The 20,627-nt window shown below is 54.9% G+C and overlaps 2 protein-coding genes across 5 annotated transcripts in view; one reads left to right on the top strand and one right to left on the bottom strand.

The window, feature by feature from the left end:
• The window catches only part of SYN1 (synapsin I), a gene marked incomplete at its 5' end in the record, with an annotated part of 46,530 nt that extends 38,732 nt beyond the window's left edge, over positions 1-7,798 (top strand). The window contains 8 exons of one of the 2 annotated variants that reach the window (XM_080795039.1): positions 1,991-2,053; positions 2,763-2,905; positions 3,004-3,078; positions 3,185-3,287; positions 4,371-4,517; positions 4,897-4,984; positions 5,077-5,662; positions 6,743-7,798. In XM_080795039.1, coding sequence (XP_080651165.1) covers positions 1,991-2,053; positions 2,763-2,905; positions 3,004-3,078; positions 3,185-3,287; positions 4,371-4,517; positions 4,897-4,984; positions 5,077-5,662; positions 6,743-6,770 — 1,233 coding nt within the window. In that variant the 3' untranslated portion in view covers positions 6,771-7,798. Of the gene's footprint in view, positions 1-1,990; positions 2,054-2,762; positions 2,906-3,003; positions 3,079-3,184; positions 3,288-4,370; positions 4,518-4,896; positions 4,985-5,076; positions 5,663-6,704 lie in introns of both variants that reach the window. The other variant, XM_080795038.1, reaches the window with a different exon arrangement.
• ARAF (A-Raf proto-oncogene, serine/threonine kinase) lies at positions 7,794-19,157 on the bottom strand. Of its 3 annotated transcripts, none has more exons than XM_080795040.1 (16): positions 19,101-19,157; positions 17,625-17,819; positions 17,360-17,463; positions 16,484-16,586; positions 16,236-16,390; positions 16,029-16,127; positions 13,369-13,528; positions 13,238-13,265; positions 13,002-13,147; positions 12,706-12,908; positions 10,790-10,966; positions 10,641-10,687; positions 10,063-10,181; positions 9,689-9,820; positions 8,598-8,732; positions 7,794-8,372 (listed from the first exon to the last, which is right to left on the bottom strand). In XM_080795040.1, exons 2-16 carry the CDS (start codon positions 17,718-17,720, stop codon positions 8,238-8,240), a joined length of 1,839 nt encoding a protein of 612 aa, XP_080651166.1. In that variant the 5' UTR covers positions 17,721-17,819; positions 19,101-19,157; the 3' UTR covers positions 7,794-8,237. The 3 variants fall into 3 exon arrangements, with proteins under 3 accessions (XP_080651166.1, XP_080651168.1, XP_080651167.1); XM_080795042.1 differs by having other exon boundaries at positions 13,369-13,510; XM_080795041.1 differs by having other exon boundaries at positions 17,625-17,779; positions 19,101-19,151.
• Positions 19,158-20,627: the final 1,470 nt, after the last annotated feature.

Raw genomic sequence — 20,627 nt, 5'->3', positions numbered from 1 at the left:
GCGGAGCAGACACCCCACCATTGCCCACAGCATGCCAAGTGCTTTGGGCCTCCGTTGTGCCCCTTGTACAGATCAGGAAACTGAGGCCCAGGGAAGGTTCAGCGACCTGCCTGGGGGTGCCATGTGGCCTGAGGAGGAGGAGAGTCCAAGAGTCAAAATGCAGGGCTCTCCAGGGGAATCCTAGAGAGCAAAGCTCCCTGCCCTCCTGCACACATGGGCCGGCACAATCGCACACCGACACCGGACACCCGGGGCTGTGTTCAGGCTCAGGTCCAGTGCAAACAGGGAATGTTTATGAAAAGAGGGGCCTAGAAACCTGGGGGATTGGCGGTGGGGTGGGGGGGGTGCGTGTGCACTAGCGCGCAGCTCTCCTGTGTCTCTGCCTCCAGGAACTGCATGTGTGCCTTTAGGTGGCATGTGCCCCTCTGCGTGGTGCACGCGTGCTCCGTGTGGCTTCGGGGAGTTGCCCGTCAGCCTCTGCAGAGCGGGTCGAGGTTGCGCGTGTAATTGTGGATGTGGTGTTCAGCTCTGAGCTGCGTGTGCGCTGCAGACTTGCGTGCGTCAGGCGCCGCCTCTGCATTGTCACCCTGGAATGCTAACTAGAGGATCCCCGCAACCCCTGTCCCAACACCATGCCTCTCAGGGCCCCGTCATGACGCCAGTCATTTGGGAAATGAGGAAGGTGGGGGTGCGGGGAGAGAGGGTGAGGCCTGAAGGTCAATCGGTCACCCTGAGCCTGCGGGCTTCCTGTGCCTGTCGGGAACTGGGAACCGCCACCGCCCCCAGCAGCCCCTCCGGGAAAGCCATCTCTCAGGGTGAGAGGGCGAGGGGGCGGTGGTGCAGGGCCCCCGAGCTGGGGGCGCCCGGCCCCGCCCCCTCTCCCCAGCCAGGGTCGCAGGGCGCTCGGGGTACCCCCACACCCGAATGTGTGTGTGTGTGTGTGTGTGTCTCCGTTTGTATAGATGGCAAGGCATGTTGTGTATGTGTGTGTGTGTCCCTAGATGTACGTTTTGTTCCCCAGGGGCGTGTTGGTGGTGGTTATGTGACTACCTAGAAAGGTGGATATCTCTATAGGAGGCATGGGTCCTGTTCGTTGTGCGGATGCCTGGGAGTGTTGCGTGTGTGACTGTGAGTGTTGAGTCTGTGCCCGGTTGTGTCGTGTGTGCCTGTCAGTTATGTGTGTCTCTGCTGCGTTCTGAGAGTTGTCTCTGTATTGCATGGGTAATCCTCTGTGTTGTGTGTCCCTCTGTCTGGTAGGTTTAGGTGAGAGGAAAGGGGCTGCGCGCGCTCGTGTGTGTGTGTGTGTGTGTGTGTGTGTGTGTGTGTGTGTGTGTGTCTGCTGCTAGGCAAGGAGGCTGGCCCGGAGCGCCTGCCCCAAAGTGCGAGCACCCAGCTGGCTGAATGATTATGTGGATATCTGGAGCCAGAGAGCAGAGTGTGCCCAGAGCCTGTATTGGTTCTGGGTCTTTCCATCTTGCGGGTGTTGACATGTGTGGGAATCTCTGGGTTTGGTTGTGTAGGTCTGAGTTCTGAGGGTTTGTGTGCAGGTCTGTAGGTTGCGTCTGTGTATGACCGACACTCACACACGAAGCCTGGCTGAGGGGTCTGGTTACTGTGTGCTCACCACCACACCCCCATGCACGCACATGCACACACTCACTTCTCTATCATCCATTCACTGTCAAAACAAACTTTCCCTTTTCCGGAAAAGTCCCCCACCCCTATCCCATGCCTCTGCCCGGGAAAGCAGAGGCGGGATGTCTGGCACTTGGGGATAGTGGAGGGAGGGATGGGCAGGCAGGGCTCAGAGTTCGATTCTGGGCTCAGAGACGCTGTGTGACACCCCTGCTGCTGTCTGCCTCTGACTCGCCTCTTCTGGGAAGTGGCTCCTGATGTGGCTCCCACTAAATGGGCTTCTCTCAGTGCCATCCCCACCCCTGGCGATCGGACCCCCAGCCCTGACCACGCTCTGCCTTCCCCCCCCAACCAGCTCAGCAGCACGACGTACCCTGTGGTGGTGAAGATGGGGCACGCACACTCCGGGATGGGCAAGGTGAGTCCCCAGAGGGGGTGTGTGTCTGTGTGTGTCTGTGTGTGTGTGTGTATGGTGCACACTCCTGGCATCGTGCATATGCGTGTATGTGTATATTGCATAGTCAATGCACCCCAGTCATTCTGTACGCTTGTGTGTCCTGGGGCATCTTTATCGATGTGTATTGTTTCCCTTGCATTCTTAGATTATGGTGGCCCAGTCTTCTGTCAGACATTCGACCAGTTCTGTGTGTCCTGTTCTTTTGTTCGTGCATCCTGCTTCGTGTCTCTGTGTACGCATGCCTTTGGGTTGAACACACAGCATGTGATCTTTCATGTTCAAGGGTCTTAAGGTCCTGTATGCTTTCCATCCCCCTGACCCTGGCGCTGTGTATGTAGGATACGGACTTGGGATGTGTATGTTCATGTCTGTGCTTCTGTGTGCTTTCCTGTTGTGTGGACCACTGACTTTGGGTCTGGGCACTCCTATGCACAGGTTTACTGAGATAAAAGTCACCGCCCATAACACTTACCCACTTAAAGTGGACAATTCAATCGTTTTCAGTATGTTTCAAGTCGCATCTCCCCACCTGCGTGTCTGTTGCGTCCATGTGAAAACTCTGTACTCAGCTCCCGAGGCCGTCGGCGTGCACGCCCCCACCCAGAGGCCTCCCCACGGCCCATGGCTGCCCTGTCCTCAGCAGACCCCGATCCCCACCCTACCCCCACAGGTAAAGGTGGACAACCAGCACGACTTCCAGGACATCGCGAGCGTTGTAGCGCTGACCAAGACGTACGCCACCGCCGAGCCCTTCATCGATGCCAAATATGATGTGCGCGTCCAGAAGATCGGGCAGAACTACAAAGCCTACATGTGAGTGAAGAGACCAGGGCCGGGGTTGGCGTCCCCTGCCCTGGGCAGCCCAGGCTCCCCTGAGCTTCTGTCCTCTCTCCTCTTGCCCCCCACCCTAGGAGGACGTCAGTGTCAGGAAACTGGAAGACCAACACCGGCTCCGCGATGCTCGAGCAGATTGCCATGTCTGACAGGTAGGGGTGGCCTAGGCCTGGCTGGAGGGCAGGTTGGGAGAGGGGGGTAAGCGTGGCATGCCCCAAGCCAGGCCCTGACAGGCTGCCTTGCTCCCCATCTCGGCAGGTACAAGCTGTGGGTGGATACATGCTCAGAGATTTTTGGGGGACTGGACATCTGCGCAGTGGAAGCACTGCACGGCAAGGACGGAAGGGATCACATCATTGAGGTGGGAGCACCCAGAAAGTGGTGGGGGTACGGAGGGAGCGGCGGGCGCATGGCAGCGACTGAACCCTGCAGCTCTCCATGGCCCAGCAGGGGGCTACTAAAGCCCTCTGCAAACTGTAAAACACCTTATAAAGTAGGAAATGCCACGTGAACAGCAAAGTGCCTTATAAAACTATTAAAAAAAAAAGGAGCTCTGTAAACTGGGAGGGAGGTCCCTGTTATCGGAGCAAAGCACTTTCGACATTCCAGAGTTCTTTATAGACAGCTGTGCCTCTGGGAAACAGTAAAGCCATTTATAAACTCTAAAGCGCCTTGAAAAGTGGAGGGCTTGGTAAACGGTAGGTAGCACTTTATCCGTGGTAAGGCATTTTGTAAACAGTGGTGCCCTTGCAAAGCACTTTCCAAAGTCTAAACACAACATGTATCCCCTAGTCCCTTGAAAAGGACAGCGGCTTTGTAAACTGTAAAGCACCATATAAGCCACAGAGTTCTTCGTGAACGACCAAGCACCGAGCACACTGTAAAGCAGGGGTTGTTAAAGGTTTTCTGTCAAGGGCCAGACAGCGTACACTTCAGGCTTTGTGGGCTGTATGGTCTCTGTTGCAGCCGCTCTGCAAAAGCAGCTGAAGTCAATATGTTAAAAGAAAGAAAGAAAGAGGAAAAAAAGGCACGGCTGTGTTCTCCTAAAACTGTATGGACATAGAAATTTAAACTTCATATATTTTCACATGGCATGGAATCTTCTTGTGGTTCTTTTTCCCCCCAACAATTAAAAAATGTAAAACGCAACCCTTAGCTTGCAGGGGTCATCCCCAAACATGGGGGGGGGCAGATTTGGCCCCACGCTCCACGGGCCTGATCGTGGAACTCTACTCTGTGCTGTAGGCCCCCCACCCCCCTTCCTGGGCCATAAGTTACCTTGTGAACAACAGGCCTTCCTTACACTGCAAAACTGATGCCTCTCAGCCTGAATCTGCTTCCTTGGCAGCAGCCCATGCCTTTCAAAACAGAAGGCGCTTTGTCACGGTCACCCTCCCAGGGACCTGCCGCCTCTCTCCTCACTGGACCCCATTTCCTTCCCCAGGTGGTGGGCTCCTCCATGCCGCTCATCGGGGATCACCAAGATGAAGACAAGCAGCTCATCGTCGAGCTGGTGGTCAACAAGATGGCCCAGGCCCTGCCCAGGCAGCGGCAGCGGGATGCCTCCCCTGGCCGGGGGTCCCACAGCCAGGTCAGGCCCCCAGTGCTGGGCGAGGGCCAGGCTGGCCCGAGGAGGCTGGTGGCGGGCCGGCCAGCCCCGGGTCACGCCACCACAGAGCTAATCAGCAGCAGGCAGAGGGCACAGCCATGACCCATGTGTGGCAGCAATGACCAGCGGTTTTAAAACATGATAAAGCAGCCGCTATCCTGATTCCCCCCACCCTGAGTGCCTCCCAGCCACCCCCTGGGAACTAGCCCCCCGCCAAACACACACAGCCCCACATCCCCTCAGCTCAGCCACAGACTCGGCAACACCCAGCGCAGGGGGAGCCCGTGTCATTTTGATTGGCCGAGGCTCAGGCTGGTCGGTAACTATTTTGAACCTTTCCTGCTCTGCTCCTCTGCCGCAGACTCCGTCCCCAGGGGCCCTGCCCTTGGGCCGCCAGACCTCCCAGCAGCCCTCGGGGCCTCCGGCTCAGCAACGACCCCCACCACAAGGTAAGTGAGGGACCAGCTTCCGGGGCCCCTACGGGACTGGCAACCAACCCCCCCCCCACGCCTCTCACGTGTGCACTTTTTCTGTTCCTCAGGTGGCCCTCCACAGCCGGGCCCAGGCCCCCAACGCCAGGGACCCCCGTTGCAGCAGCGCCCGCCCCCGCAGGGCCAACAGCACCTTTCGGGCCTCGGACCCCCAGCTGGCAGTCCCCTGCCCCAGCGCCTACCAAGTCCCACATCAGCACCCCAGCAGCCTGTGTCCCAGGCCCCACCACTGACCCAGGGTCAAGGCCGCCAATCCCGGCCGGTGGCAGGAGGCCCTGGGGCACCTCCAGCAGCCCGCCCCCCTGCCTCCCCATCTCCCCAGCGCCAGGCGGGACCCCCACAGGCTACCCGTCAGACATCCGTCTCTGGTCAGGCTCCGCCAAAGGCCTCGGGGGCCCCGCCGAGTGGTCAGCAGCGCCAGGGCCCACCCCAGAAACCCCCGGGCCCTGCTGGCCCCACACGCCAGGCCAGCCAGGCGGGTCCCATGCCCCGCACTGGGCCACCCACCACGCAGCAGCCGCGGCCCAGTGGCCCGGGCCCTGCTGGACGACCCACCAAGCCACAGCTGGCCCAGAAACCCAGCCAGGATGTGCCACCACCCGCCACTGCCGGGGGACCCCCGCACCCCCAGCTCAAGTAAGAGGACCCCACGGCAGCCCTCGCCTTGCTGCTCATAAAACAGGCTCCCGAACCAGGAGAGTGGCCCCAGCTCCCAGGCTCCTCGGACCCAGGTCCCATACAGGGAGTCCTGAGAGTTCCATCTCCAGTCTGAGCAGAACCCTCCTCCAAGCTATCCACCCCCCAACCTCGCCCCAGTTCCTGGGGGCTCCTGCCCTCCCTCCCAGAGATTCGAGCCAGAATTCCAGAGAAACTTGTTTTTCTTTTTGTCCTCCAAATAGGCCCCTGGGAAAGCCCCCTCCCCCAGCCCCTCTAGGCCCAACCCAGGCGCCTTGCTGACCCTCCCTGAGTATCTCCCTGCCCAGCAGATCTTCCTCCCCGCCCGTCTGGAGCCTTCCCAGCAAAACTCACCCTTCTCCTGCCCAAACGGACTCCTCCCAGGCAAACCCCCAAACTCCTCCTGGCCCAATTCACAGTCCTCCCATCACTTCGTGCTCTTCCCAGCTGCCCTCATGCTTTCCCTAGGCTCCTTTCTGGGCCATCTCAGTCTCCCCCCAAATCATCACACCGTCCTCTCTACCTCTTCTGGTCCGCTCCAGACCTCCCCCGCACCTTAGCTCGAAAGTTGTCCATGCCACACACAACCACTCCCCTAAGGGAGACCCCCACCCCCCACTAGCCTGTCCTGGGTGCAAACCCCACCACCCTCCCTCCGGGACTCCTCCCCCAGACTGGAAAGCTCCCCGCCCGTCTTCACCTGCCACTCCTCCCAGTCCAGCCTAGAATGTGGAGGCGGTTCAGCCCAGGACTCTTCCCACTAAGCCCCGACTTCCCCCTAGACCCAAGTCCTCCCAGCCTGGCCCAGGGCTCCCCCACTCCACCTGAGGATCCATCAGGGTCCAGGCCTGTGATGGTGGTGGTGGTGGGGGGCGGGTCACAGGCACAGCCCCAGGACTAGAGGGGCAGGGCTGGGCCGGGCCTGGGGTAACATTGTGTTTCTCTCCCCTTCCTCCCTTCCTCCCCCCCCTTCCTCCCATGCCTCCACCTTGTCTCTCTCTAGCAAATCCCAGTCTCTGACCAATGCCTTCAACCTTCCAGAACCAGCCCCGCCCAGGCCCAGCCTTAGCCAGGACGAGGTGAAAGCTGAGACCATCCGCAGCCTGAGGAAGTCTTTCGCCAGCCTCTTCTCCGACTGACACCCCACCCTGAGAACCCTTAATTCCTCCTGGGCAACCCCTCTCTGGGCCCTGAATCCATTTCTCACTTTTGGAGTCTCCAAATCCCTTGAGAAGCCCTCTCCTGGTCCGAGACCCCTCTTCTCACTCCGCTGAATGCCCTACTCCCTGGGGAAACCTCTCTTGGTCCTAACTCCAGGTCCCACTTTTGGAATTCCCAAGTCCCTTTAAAAGCCCAGTCCCCGCCACCTCAAGACTTTTCAGTTTTAGAACCTCCAAATTCCTGAAGACCTCTACTCCTGGCCCCCCAGAGTGCACTTTCCTTCCCAGAAGCTCCCAAATACCAGGCAACCCGTTCTGGCCCTCACACCACTCAGTCCCCTCCCAGAGCCCTGGAATTCTCGGAAAACCGTACTCCTGGTCCTGGATCTCTCAAGTATGCCTTGTTCCCCATCAGAATTTCCGAAATCCTTAAGAAACCCCTGCCCTGGAGCCCCTCCATGGATGTCCCATCTCTGGAGAGCCGCCTCGTCAGATGCCACTATCCAAACCCACAAAGATTTCTCCTACCCGCCCCCAGCCCCTTTCCAACACACTGGGAGGTCCTCCCACTGCTAGGACCCTTCTGTTCCCCAGGGACCCATACTCCCACTTTCCTGCCTCTGACAGCTATCTTTAAATATGCAAACTCTAACCATCTTCCCAGAATCCTTTGCACATGGAGGGCCAGTGGTCCTCCACTTCCCCACCTTTGCCGTGATGTCTGTGTCTGTGACTGACGTGGCCTCCTCTCGTGCCGTGCTTGGCATATGTGGTCTTCGTTCATCGTGCTGCCTGTGGTGATGCGTGCAGTGGCGCTGTTTGTGTGGTCCGCACTCCCCCCTCAACCAATCCTTGCCTGGACTCACCCCCCACCCTTCAGCGGCTCTGAACCCCATGAGAAGAGTCGGGAAGCAAAATAAACAAGCAAAGGCCCAGCAGAATTCTGTGCTTCTTGGTGAAGAGGGGAGTCCTTGAATGGTGGGGAAGACACAGAGGGGACCCCCCTAAATCCACAGGGGGTGCTGGGGACCCCAAAATCCAGTGGAAGGCACATCAGGCACAAATTCCAGAGAGGTTCTGAGTGGAACCCCTGCCACAAATCCCAGCCATTGCAGATGGAGGAGCTCCCAAATTTAGAAGTATCCCCAAAGCCAAGAGGAAACCAAATTACAGAGGAAGCAGGGGTATTGGTCTTTGGGGGTCCCCCAATTCCAGAGGAGCTGGAAAAGCACATGGGGACACCCTCATCTCCCGGGAGGGGGATGGGGGGATCCTGAGGCAGTTATTAGGGCAGAAACAGAACATTGGCTGGCTGGTGGGCAGGGCTCCTTGGCGTGGCAGGCTGAGATGGGTTCCCTGGCCGCTGGGGGCAGGGCCTAAGGCACGAGGCGGGCCGCGCTGAGGAGGCAGGCAGGCAACTCATCAGCCTGGGTGCGGTGCAAGGAGGGTTCAGAGGCACTCCGCTCAATCTTGGGGAGTGACCGCTGCAGCAGCTCAATCGTGGCCAGGATCTGGGGGCAGGGGCAGGTTAGGGGGGTGTCCAGAGCCATGTAGGCACCCCGACAGCCACAAACCCCAGCCTACAGGGGAAGCACACATGCACACACACACACACACACACACACACACACTCACTTCAGAGCCTTGAACTCGCACAATTCCCACGGACACCTCAGAGTCCTCCTCCTCCTCAGACTCACCCTCCCCAGTGTGTCCAACCCTCCTGCCCGGCCCACCTGGGGGAAGAGGGGACGTTCCTCCCTCTGGAACTTGAGGCAGTCAGACAGCAGGCGCCGCATGGCTTTGGGGCAGTTGCTGGAGATTTTGCTGAGGTCCGGGGACAGATAGCCACGGCCCACCATAAAGATAATCTGGAGGGACAGGAATGGGGTGGTCTGGAGTTGTGGGCTGGGAGGCTGAGGGAATTGTGGCTCTAAAGGGGCTTTGGGGCTCCTTTTGGGGGAAACTAGGGCACTCTGGGTATTGGGATCTGGAGTGCTATGGGGATCCACTGGATCCAAGGACACTGGGTCTCTGAGCACAGGGCTTCTCTGCAGAACAGAGGGATTGAAGCTTGGGGGAAATCCAAAATTACAGGTATCCCTGACCTCACAGGTTTCTAGGGGCTTACAAGCCTACTGAGTCAGGGGAAACATGAAATTCTGGGTCTGGGAGGAGCTAGGGGAGTCAAAACCTCAGGGGCCTGTATTTCTGCGGGGGTCTGGGGCCTAGAGAACTATGGGTCCATGTGGCCTGTAGGATTGTGAGTGCTCGGTTCTTAGAGCCTAGAGGACCCCAGGTTTCTAAGGGCCTGGAAGATTCCAGGCCTTCAACCTGGAGAACTTGGGAGAGCCTGGGACCCAGAGTACCATGGGTTCCAGGGCCCCGAAAGCCTGGCAGATACCCAAGGCCTGAATGACTGTGGGTAATTGTGAGTAATCCAGAAGCACAGGCGGCTTCTGTCATTGGGAGAAATGGGATGCTGGGCTTTGGGACTTGGGAGATTTGGAGTACTGGAGGTACTGGAGTACTGTAGGTATCCAGAGCCCCAGAGGGCTTCTGGGTGTTTGGGGGGCATGGCCGGTTCTGGGTAGAAGAGATTCCGGGGGTTCTGGACCTCAAGAACCCAGAGGATTGTCGATGTGTAGGGAAGGAGGGGATTCTAGGTAGGGAAGACCAGAGGATTCTGAGAGTTCTCAGCCCAGAAGATTTTGGGTTTCTGGGGGGAAGTGTGGCATTCTTGGTCTTTACAAAGGAGGAAGTCTGGGCTTTGGAGGCTGAAAGGATTCCTCTGCCTGGGAGATTGTGGGTGACGTGTGGGGCTCACCTGGTCACGGCTGCCAATGTGGCTGTAAGGCAGCGAGCCGGTCATGAGCTCATAGAGCACAACCCCATAGGCGTAGACATCCGACTGGAAGCTGTAGGGGTTCGGGTCCTGCATACGGATCACCTCAGCCGCCTTCAATAGGGCAGACCAGACCAGGCAGGGGGACCACGGAGGTCAGCCAATGGCCGGCCGCACTCCCAGATCCCACCAGCCACACTGGGTACAACTCAGAGCACCCATGTGAGGCAAAGCATGAGCAGTCTAGACACCCCCATCTGGCACAAGCATTCCCATCCCCACTCAGCTCCCCCCATCCCGCCCCAGTCACCCAAGCTCCTACCCAGATGGCCCCAGTCCAGCCTGGCCCAACTCACCATCCATAGCACGGAGCCCGAGGGCTGCTCCAAGGGCTGGGCCCCACTCCACCGTGTCTTCACTGTGGCCAGGCCAAAGTCACCAATCTTCACTGTGAGCCCCTCATGTAGGAAGATGTCCACCAGGGTCAAGGGCCACTACAGGAGCTCCCAACAGCCACATCTCCCATCCTGACTGGGCGGTTCCCACTGATGCCCCCACACCAGTCTTGCCCCTGACCCTGACCAGAAGCCCCCCATATCATACAAACTAGCTACAATCTTGACTTAGGTAGGGAACTCCCAATTATTGCCCCTTATGCTAGCTCCCACCCCATGACTCCTGACCAGGAAGCACCTCGAGTGGGGCTTCAGACTTGCCATGCCCTCCACAGCTCCCAAACCTTGGACCCTGCCCAAAGTCCCCAACAACAGCACCAAAACCAGCCACAGCCTTGAGCCTGACCAAGAGACTGCCCCCGCCTTAGAGGCCCTATTAAGCCACATGCCACGTGACCCTTCCATGCATTCCCAGAAGGCCCCCAATAAGAGCCACCCCGCTAAGCCCCAACCCCAGCCCAGCTGGGACAGGCAGATACTGTTAGACTTGAGATCTCGATGAATGATGTTCTTGGCGTGGAGGTAGCTGTAGGGGTGGAAGTGGAAGGCAGATTGGCCGGGGGGTTACCTCCTCTCCCCACCCCAAGCCTCTGCCACCCCCCCTTTGTCCCCAGGCCGGGAGGCTCACTCCATGCCCTGGGCAGTCTGCCGGGCCACGTCGATGAGCTGGACCATGTCGAAGCGAGTGTCGGCCACGTGCAGGTGGTGGTAGAGGCTGGAGCCCTCACACCACTGCGTGATGATGGCAAATCCCGGCCGGGTCATGAAGCCCATGAACAGCAAGATATTGACGTGACGGGTCTTCCTACAGGCAGGGAGGGCAGTACCAGGACAGGAAGGAAAAAGAGCAACCATCACTCACTTTCGGAGCATCAGGAACGGGGCTATTCACTGCTGCCCTCTGTCAGCACTTCCGCCCTTTCAGGAGGCTCAGGGCCAGACTGCCACCAGACTCAGTGCATTTGTGAGATACGCTTGATGGGCGGGGATTCCCTCCTGGTGGGGGTGGCGTATGTCCCCAAGCTTCCTCAGCCGAGTCTCCCAACAGAAGCAGGAGAGAGAGACTACTGCCCACCCCCACCCCGCCCCTCTATCGACCAGTGGCTCTCCGTCATCAACACCTGCCAACCTCCAACCTTGACCGTGACCTGGGCCTGTGACCATTTTACAGACAAGAGAGTGGAATGCCAACCTTCTTCATTGATACAGCAGCCTGATACTGACAGATGCCAGTAAAGATACCCAGTAACGTGTGACTATTTCCTGTTAATTGCCACGAGAGGCTCAGAAGTATAGAGCTTGGAGTTAAGACTCAGATTAGATCCTGTGTTCCAATCCAGGCTTCCCCAGGTACTCACTGTGCAACCTTAGGAATGACACTTAACCTCTTGGTGCCTCACCTTCCTCAACTGCAAAACTATGATCATTATACTAGCTACCTTATAGGGATATTGGCAAGAACGGGTACCAAATGATCTGTAAGGCACTTGGAACAGCACCTACCAGAGCTAAGCACCCTGAAAATGTCACTGTCCTCGTTACTGCCACTCGGTGCCTGAGTCTACCTCAAAGAAACTGCATCACAGTGAACAGACCCCCCTCCTCTGGTTTAGGAGGACACCTTCCCTCCTTATAAAAGGAGTCACCGCAGGTATAATTGCAACACAAATGCGAACACCAACAGTGCTCTGCAATTTTGCTCATGTCACAGTGGGTAACAGAGGACAGGAGCACTCTTCACAGTGGTCCAGTTATGGTTAAAATATTAATGTGATGCAGGCTAGCAGTGGGCTCAAATCATTTCGCAGAGAGGAACAGAGAATAAAAGTTTTCTTACCGCGGTGTCCATAATGAGGATAAATGTTAAAATGGCACAAGAAATTACGAGAACATCAACTCTGTAATGTACCTGTGCCCATTGGTCAGAGGGCACGACCACATCAGCAAGCCCAGGAGTGGTAGGTAGTAACTAGAGTGGCAGAAGAGGAACACCAGGGCTTCTCAGGGCAAATGAACTGATATAGTATGAGGGACATATTAAGCAGAGAATTACAACCATTAATGAAACAAGGACTAAATCAAGTGAAACAACACCCACCGTTCTTTAAATCATGGCATGACTGTGATTAGTAACAGGAATCCAGCAGGATAAACCTACTGCTAACAATGTAACACAAGCAGAGGGGAAGGAGGGGCCCGAGGCTTCCTGGCAATGTGCTTAACATCATGCTATGAATGTGAAGGCACGTGGTAACATGGCCGGCCTCGGCCATACCCACTTCAGTGCCAGGCAAATAAGAAGATGCACGTTTTGGAGGCGGAGACATTAGTTAATATCAGTATCAACCGGAATGCAAACAGTACCATCATCAGAGGGCCTTGAAACAAAGCCATTTCCCAGAGGGGAAAGGGACATTCCCTGATTGAGAAAGAGCTCATTAACACAACGCAAACGCAGCTGACCTGCGGGAAGCACCCCAGCTTGGCCTTTCCCCGGGGAGGCGCCCCGTCCCTCTGCCCCGCCCCACACACGTGTCATCTCACCTGAGCACCTGCATCTCGTTCTTGAAGGCCTGGGCCTGCTCAGCTGTGGGTTGGGCCACCTTGAGCACCTTCACGGCCACATCGCCATGCCACCGCCCACGAAACACGGTGCCAAACGAGCCTGTCCCGATCCTCTTCAGCAGCTGCACCTCGCTGGGCGGCACCTCCCAGTAATAGCCCGAGTCCCGGTACCCCAGATTCTTCTGTGGGCCACATGGGCGGCATCTCAGGGGCCTGCCCGCTTCCCTCATCACTCAGCCTGTGGCGCCCCCAGCAAAGGCTCCCCTGGAGCTTACCACTTTCTTCTTGTCATCGGCCAAGGACTTCCGCTCCCGCTGCTCCGACGGGGACTTGGAATGGGGGGACTTCCTCCCCGAAGGCACGCTGGCCGGGCTGGGGCTCCCCCGGGGGGCTCCATCACCACCACCTCTACTACCGGCAGCTGCGATCATTGTGGGGGAGGTGTGAGCAGAGGTGGTGCGAGGGTGAGGGGGTGCAAGGCACAGGCATGGGGTGGGTGGGGTGGACTCACCATCGGTGCCGAAACTCTGGGTAGTGAGCTGGAAGAAGAGGGCCGGGAGTCAGAGAGGGCACACAGGAGCCAAGAGGAACGGCTCTCTCCTCGGCCCAGTGCCCTCGGGCAACGACCCCCTCGCCACCAACCTGGATGAGGCTGGAGTCCGTGGGGGCTGTGGTGCTGACCATGTGGACGTTGGGAGTGGATGTGGAGCGGATGCGCTGGAGCGGGGCGTTGGCCGGCATGGGGAAGGGAAAATGCTCGGGGTCTCGGTGTGGGGCGCAGGAGCTGGAGGGGGGGTAAAGGCTGGGAAATCACTGTGGGATGAACGCGAGAACAAGGAAAGCTGCCCCCCCAGCCCTGTAAACGTATGTGTAGCTCAGAGTCACCGCCTACTGTTGCTATTGCCATTCGTTTCCTCAAGAGCCACTTACTGGGGGCCTGCCCTCTGGCAGAGAGCATTCTAGGTAGTGGAAATAAAACTATGGGCAAAACGAAAACAAGTTCCTGCCCTCATGGGGCTGATGTTCCAGTGAGGAGAGAGCGCCAAAAAAAAAAAAAAAAGAAGAAGAAGAAGAAGAATATTTAATATGTCCATTGGTGACAGGTACAATAAAGAAAAAAAACGAAGCAACACAAGGAGACAGAAAGTGTCATGGGTGATATCTGGAAAGGCTTCCCCAAGGGGACATCTGAGTAAAGACCTAAAGGAGGAACAGCAAGCCACACAACATAGGGGGGAAGAAAGTAATATGTAATATCTTCTAACTGTGTGCACTACTCAAATACGTTGTTATATAATATATAACATATTATCTGTATTAAGATACCAATGTTTCCAAATACGTGTACTGCAGTAACATTACACAGCGGACCCTTGAACAATGTAGGAATTAGGGGCACCACCGACCCCCTGCCCAGGTGAACGTCCATGTATAACTTCTGACTCCCCAAAAACTTAACCACTAAGAGCCTACTACTGACCAGAAGCCTTAGTGATAACATAAATAGCCGATTACGCATATATTCTGTATGTTTTATGTATTATATACTGTATGCTTACGATAAGAGTAAGCTAAAGAAAATGTTTCTAAGAAAATCATAAGAGAAAATACATTTATAATACTGCATGTAAAAAATCCACATGTAAGTAGACACACGCAGTTCAAGCCCATGCTGTTCAAGGGTCAACTGTGTATGTTATACGTAGATGTAAATACATAAAGATATATGTTATAGGGGCGCCTGGGTGGCTCAGTGGGTTAAAGCCTCTGCCTTCGGCTCAGGTCATGATCCCAGGGTCCTGGGATCAAGCCCCCCATCAGGCTCCCTGCTCAGCAGGGAGCCTGCTTCCCTTCCTCTCCCTCTGGCTGCCTCTCTGCCTACCTGTGATCTCTGTCAGTAAAATAAATAAATAAAATCTTTTAAAAAAAGATATATGTTATATATATTTTGATGTCACAAATGCATTTTTATTTTTAATTTTTATTATATCTATTTTTTAAATATTTTATTTATTTATTTGACAGAGAGAGATGGCAAGAGCAGGAACACAAGCAGGGGGACTGGGAGAGGGAGAAGCAAGCTTCCCGATGAGTAGGGAGCCCAATGTGGGACTTGATCCCAGGACCCTGGGATCATGACCTGAACCGAAGGCAGACGCTTAACGACTGAGTCACCCAAAAGCCCCACAAATGTATTTTTAAATGTTCCTTTCACTATCCTGAAATGAAATGCATAGGTAATCCACATATACCCATAATTAAAAGTAACATAATGCCCTATACTATATTATGTTGCATAAAAATGTGTTTTATATTATATAGTATACATAGAACACATGATATATTAATATACCATATGAATACATCCTATAATATACAGACAAATACAATGTGTATTTTATAAATTTGTGCTATCTTAGAGCAATAATATGCTTTAATATAGAAATACTACAGTATTGGAGCGCCTGGGTGGCTCAGTCGGTTAAGCGTTTGCCTTTGGCTCAGGTTGTGATCCCAAGTTCCTGGGATTGAGCCCCACATCAGGTTCCCTGCTCGGTGGAAAGCCTGCTTCTCCCTCTCCCACTCCCCCTGCTTGTGTTCTCTCTCGCTGTCTCTCTTTGTCAAATAAATAAATAAAATCTTTTAAAAAAAAGAAATACTACAGTATTGTAATACTGAACATAAAAGAGAAAAGGGAATTTACGATAAAAAATAGTATGTATTTCAAAATGGAAAGGCTTGAGCATGATTATACTGTAAGAATTAACGAAATAGTTAGATACTTATATATATGTCCTTGTAATTAATAAGGACTTTTTTAAAAAAGATTTTATTTATTTATTTGACAGACAGAGATCACAAGTAGGCAGAGAGGCAGACAGAGAGAGAGGGAAGCAGGCTCCCTGTTGAGCAGAGAGCCAGATGCGGGGCTCGATCCCAGGACCCTGGGATCATGACCTGAGCTGAAGGCAGAGGCTTTAATCCACTGAGTCACCCAGGTGCCCCTAATAAGGACTTCTTATTCTCTACCAGATCTTGTTCTAAGCACTGGGTACACCTTAACAAATTTAAATTCTCACCAGAACGCTATGTGGTAAAAAGTATTATTATCCCCTCTTTGTAGACGAGAAAACTGTGGCCCAGAAAGATTAGGTGACTTGCCAAAGGTCCTAAAACTCCACACCTATAGGTGCTCAATAAATGTGTGCAAATAAACAAATGAATGAAGTACGGCTTGTGATCTACAAAGGCCTCCAGATCTTTTTCTCCCGACAACAGGCCTTCAGCTAAGGCATCCCTACCTGGGACCCTGAGGGGTTAGCGGCTCATTCAGGGGACGGTTCGAGGGAACCTCGTGCTGTCTGGAGCCTCCGGACAAATCCTGGACACTGTGGTAGAACCTTGAGGGCATTTAAGGGGATGGAGCAAGAGGACAAGGGTCAGCTATCTGTAAGAACCTTGTGGCGTCTGTCATCCCCATTCCCCCACCCACCATAGGCCAGGCTCACTGTCGGCAGTTGGTGCTCATGTCAACACAGACTGTGGGGACTTTAGAGGAACAATGCTGGTGGAACTTGTAGCCACAGGTTTGGCAGCGGAAGCCGTGGAACAGAAACTTAAGGCAGAAGTCACAGAATGCCAGGCTGAAGAACGTCTTCCGTACCTGCTGCCACAGAGCAGGGAAGGTTGAGGCCTGGTCAAGGAACCTCCCCGCCCCATGCCCACAGTCTGCCCCAACTCTCCACTCCACACTCACAAAATTGTGCATGGTCAGTGGAACATCTTCGAGGACCTCTACAATGAGCTCCTCTCCATCCAGGGGGGCAATGGCCGTGTCCCAGGCGGTGACTGTCTTTCGCCTGTACGAAGCATGGAAGGCAGTGAGTGAGAGGGTGGACAGAGATTGTGGGAGGAAGGGAACCCCCAAAAGTCCCTCCACGCCCACCATCCATGGAGCAACATCTGATGTGTTTCATTTTCATCACGGCAACTCTAGGAACTACTTACTATCTTACTAACCCCCATTTTACAGATGAGGAAACGGAGGCTCAGAGGGATTCAAGTCACTGGGCCAAGGCCACCAAGGACTGTGAGTGGCTGGCCAGCGTCAAGAGTCCATGCTCTTAACCACAAGGTGAGGGGGAATAAGCCACGAAATCTCAGAAGCACTCAGCAAGCCCCTAAAAAAGTGGCCGATCGGCACTGAGATGACAAATAAAAAGCCACGTGGGCATGGAATCAAACAGTTCAGGAAGCCCAGGACAGAGGAATAAATGGAAGGCCGGCATGGCCCAGCTCGGCAGACCGACCGAGAATGAGGAAGCAGAGGATGCAGAGAGCTGGCAAACAGATGAAATCGTGAAAGAACACCACAGACGAACTCCCACATGGGGTGCAGGAGCTGGGCAAGGACCTGAGGGCCAAGGAGAGACGAGCTGCTGGCCTCAAAGGCCGATGAACAAATGAAGTTATGAAACAAAAGCTGCAAGCACTCATGGATTCACTGAGCTTAAGGAAAGACTAACGGCACACTGCACGACAGAGGGAAGGAGTCAGGGGCCTCCGAGGAGGGGATGGGAGGCTGGGGAGCCCAGTGGAGGGAGGCGAAGTGGCAGGGTGGGGGCACACTTACCCCTCGATGAGCCGGTAGACCACACAGCAATCCTGATTGAGACCCCGTACCTTGAGGGCCTTGTCTAGAGAGTCGTAGACACTCATGCCATCCCGGACAGTCACCTATGCATTTGTGTGTGCACACGGGGGATGGAAGGGGTGGTCAGTGCCCAACATGGGCCCCAGCCGACTCTGCCCGGCCTCTGTAGAAGCCTCCTCCCCCCCACCCCCAGTCACAACTGGATCCGCCCCGACCTCCTGCCAGATTTGCCCGTCAGACTCACCACCGTGCGTTGCTTGTTGGGCAAATATACTTTGACAGTGCCCACTGCCCGGGACGGCTCGGCCCCGTTGGCAGGGGGGCCCCGTGGTGGCTCCATGGAGCCTAGGACTTTGTCAAGACGGGTTGAGGTGGGGCTGAGCAGGTGCCATGGGGCTCCTAGAACACAGGAGGAATTCAGAGGTCCAGTAATGACAGTCTGGAAGCAAAGTGGCAGGGACAAAAAAAATTTCAATGTCCAGGCTCCACATCACCCCCTCCCCGCTGTTGCCCAATCTACACACAAAGGCCAAGGGGTCTTGTAAACACCTCGAACTCATCCAGTCTCTCCTCTGCTCAGGCTGCTCTCCTGTTGTTTGTCTCACTATTTTAAGGGCCAAGGTCTAGGATTCACTGCATAGGGTGGGGGCAGAGGAGAGGGGAGTAACGACACAAGGAGAGGCAGCACATACTGTCCTGGAGGGCACAGGCGTACCCAGTCTCTGTGCTGGGGGGTAACAAGGAAGTCAAACCACACTGCAGTTGGGCGTGTCACGTCCATAAAGGACATGAACAGGCTGTCCTGGCTTTTTAATGGAGAAAGGGTGGTTACCAGATACTGTGGTGAGGGAGGAGTCACAGACAGGATGATGGGAAAGAAATGGAAGAGATCATCAGATACTGCCCTTAGTTGGGGGGAAATGGGAACCACACCAAACGGTGTTCTTAGGGGCCCTGGGGGAATCCCTAAGCCCTGGGCTGTAACGATGGCAGGCTCTCAAACAGTTAGGTGGCTAATGGCTGTCATCAGACTATGATGGGGACTTCATAGGGTCTCAGCAGAAACTGTGCTGAAGGGACTGTAGTGGGGAGAAGTATGGATAATGGACATCACCAGACACTGTCGTGGGGGAATGGAGGGAAATGGTGCATTACCAAACACTATCGAGGTGAGATAAACAGGTTGAAAGCGGGGGTGGAGGGGGCCAAACTCCCCCCTAACTAATGAAGGGGTCACAGACCTATTACTGGTGACAATGGAAGGAGGCTGGGGAGGGTTAAAGAGGAATAACGGAGAAATCCTCAAACATTCTCCCAGTGGGTCGCGACTAGTAAACCACAGCTCCACGCACTCCCCATTGCCGGCAAGGCAGGGTCATCAAGACATCTCAAGGAGGTTTAGAGGGAGTCCGGGCACACCACAGCCCAGGCCCCATTCAGCCCGGCCCCGCCTACCGAGGGCCTTCCAGCTCTGCGCAGGCGCACTGCCACACGCGACGGGCGAAACCATCCCCCGCAGCCTTGCACCCCTATTCCTGTCTACCCACCCCACCCCCGCTGTCGACGATGGTCTCGTCCCAGGTCAAACCACTCCTCCGGTTCCGGGCGGGGGGCGCCGGCGTCCAGGCGAAGCCATCCTGGAGCTAAGCTTTCGGTCCCGGCTCCCTGCCCGTGCCCGGCGGTCGCTCCAGAAACCTAACCCCGCCGGGCCCGCCCTCACCTGTCAGGCCGCTACGGCCACCGCCGCCTCCATCTTGGGCTGTCTTCTTGTTTCCTCGCTGAGTCCGCCTCCACCGCCCCTCGGACTTTCACCATTGGCTCCGCCGGATTCACCTCTCCATCCTTATTGGGTTAGGGTCACGCCTGTCAAAGCAGGACCGGCGGAATGTGGGTCGTGTTCCGGATTAGGAGGGGCTGCCTGAAACGTCAGGGTCTGAGGCAAATTCGCCTGTCCGGACTCGCGCAGGCGCAGTTGGGTGGAGAGCGCCGCGCAGTGGACTTTAACCCCCATCGTGCCGTGCTGGAGTAAAGCTGGAATTTTTTTCAGCCACTTGGGGCTGACTCTAGGGGTTCTTGAATCTGGGCGGGGAATCTTTAAGTGCCCTTTTTTTGGCCAGTGACCCGAAGCCCTAGGTACCCATTTGGGCTTTCCCTGTGTCTCGATTTTACCGTATTTGAAGTGAGTTGCCATCAGACCGCAGAACTGCAACGTTTGCCAGTTCTAAGAAACTTGTAGTCATAGCTTTTGATAACAGCGGGTCTCAGGTCGGGCCGGGGCCGGGGTGTCTGGCCCTAGCAGAAGCATCCTGCCCCATTCTGTGCAGCTTACTTGAGGAATGGCTTTGGTAAGGATTTGGGGGGAGATAAGTCATAGATGACCATGTTAAAGAGGGGAGGGGAAGTGTGGACCTGGAATGGGGCACAGAGCAGGGGAAAGTGTGAAGACACTCTGTAGGGTGAAGAACTTTTCAAAAGCTGAATTTTCCCTGGTGTCAAAAGTGAATGAGGCTTTCCATCCTCCCTTTTCTTAGAGCTTTTCCTTTAGAAAACTTGTAAAAATTTTTTCCTTCTCCCTTCCAGATGTATGTAAATCTTGCAAAAAGCTAAATAGGCCTCTTGTCCATATCACTACCCAGTAATGTTGTTCTCAAGGGCCTTGGAGCCATCTCTTTGAAGTGTAAACATCAGCGACTCTAGTACCCTTATCTCCTCGTCTGGGTAGGAATTTGACCTAGGCTCTTGGCCCCAAGTTGTTAACCTGCTTGTCAAAGAGATAGGTGTTTTATTTTTCCTTTGGGTAAGGGCAGATGGCTACCCTGATCTCCTGGTGAAGTGGAGATAAACTATGGATAGCAAACAGTGCTATCAAGTTCTCTTGCTGGAGGACAAATTGCCATTCTTGAGAATGTGTATATAATGGATTAGAGCTGCTCGGCTGCATAGATGTTTCTTTCTGTCTTCCAAAGCTTTTTTTTTTTTTTAAAGCTCTTTTAAAAAATTTTTTTTTAATTCTTTCTTAAAGATTTTATTTATTTATTTGACAGGGAGAGATCACAAGTAGGCTCCCCGCTGAGCAGAGAGCCTGATGCGGGGCTCCATCCCAGGACCTTGAGATCATGACCTGAGCCAAAGGCAGAGGCTTAACCCACTGAGCCACCCAGGCGCCCCTCTTCCAAAGCTCTTTAGCACATTGCTTGAGTTCCACATTGCCATCTGGTTTAATGTTTATTCAATAATAAAACTATTT

Source organism: Martes martes (genome assembly GCF_963455335.1).
Source record: "Martes martes genome assembly, chromosome: X".
Classification (NCBI taxonomy): domain Eukaryota; kingdom Metazoa; phylum Chordata; class Mammalia; order Carnivora; family Mustelidae; genus Martes; species Martes martes.
Note: the sequence above shows the minus strand (reverse complement) of the source record. Positions and strands in the feature narration are given on the sequence as shown.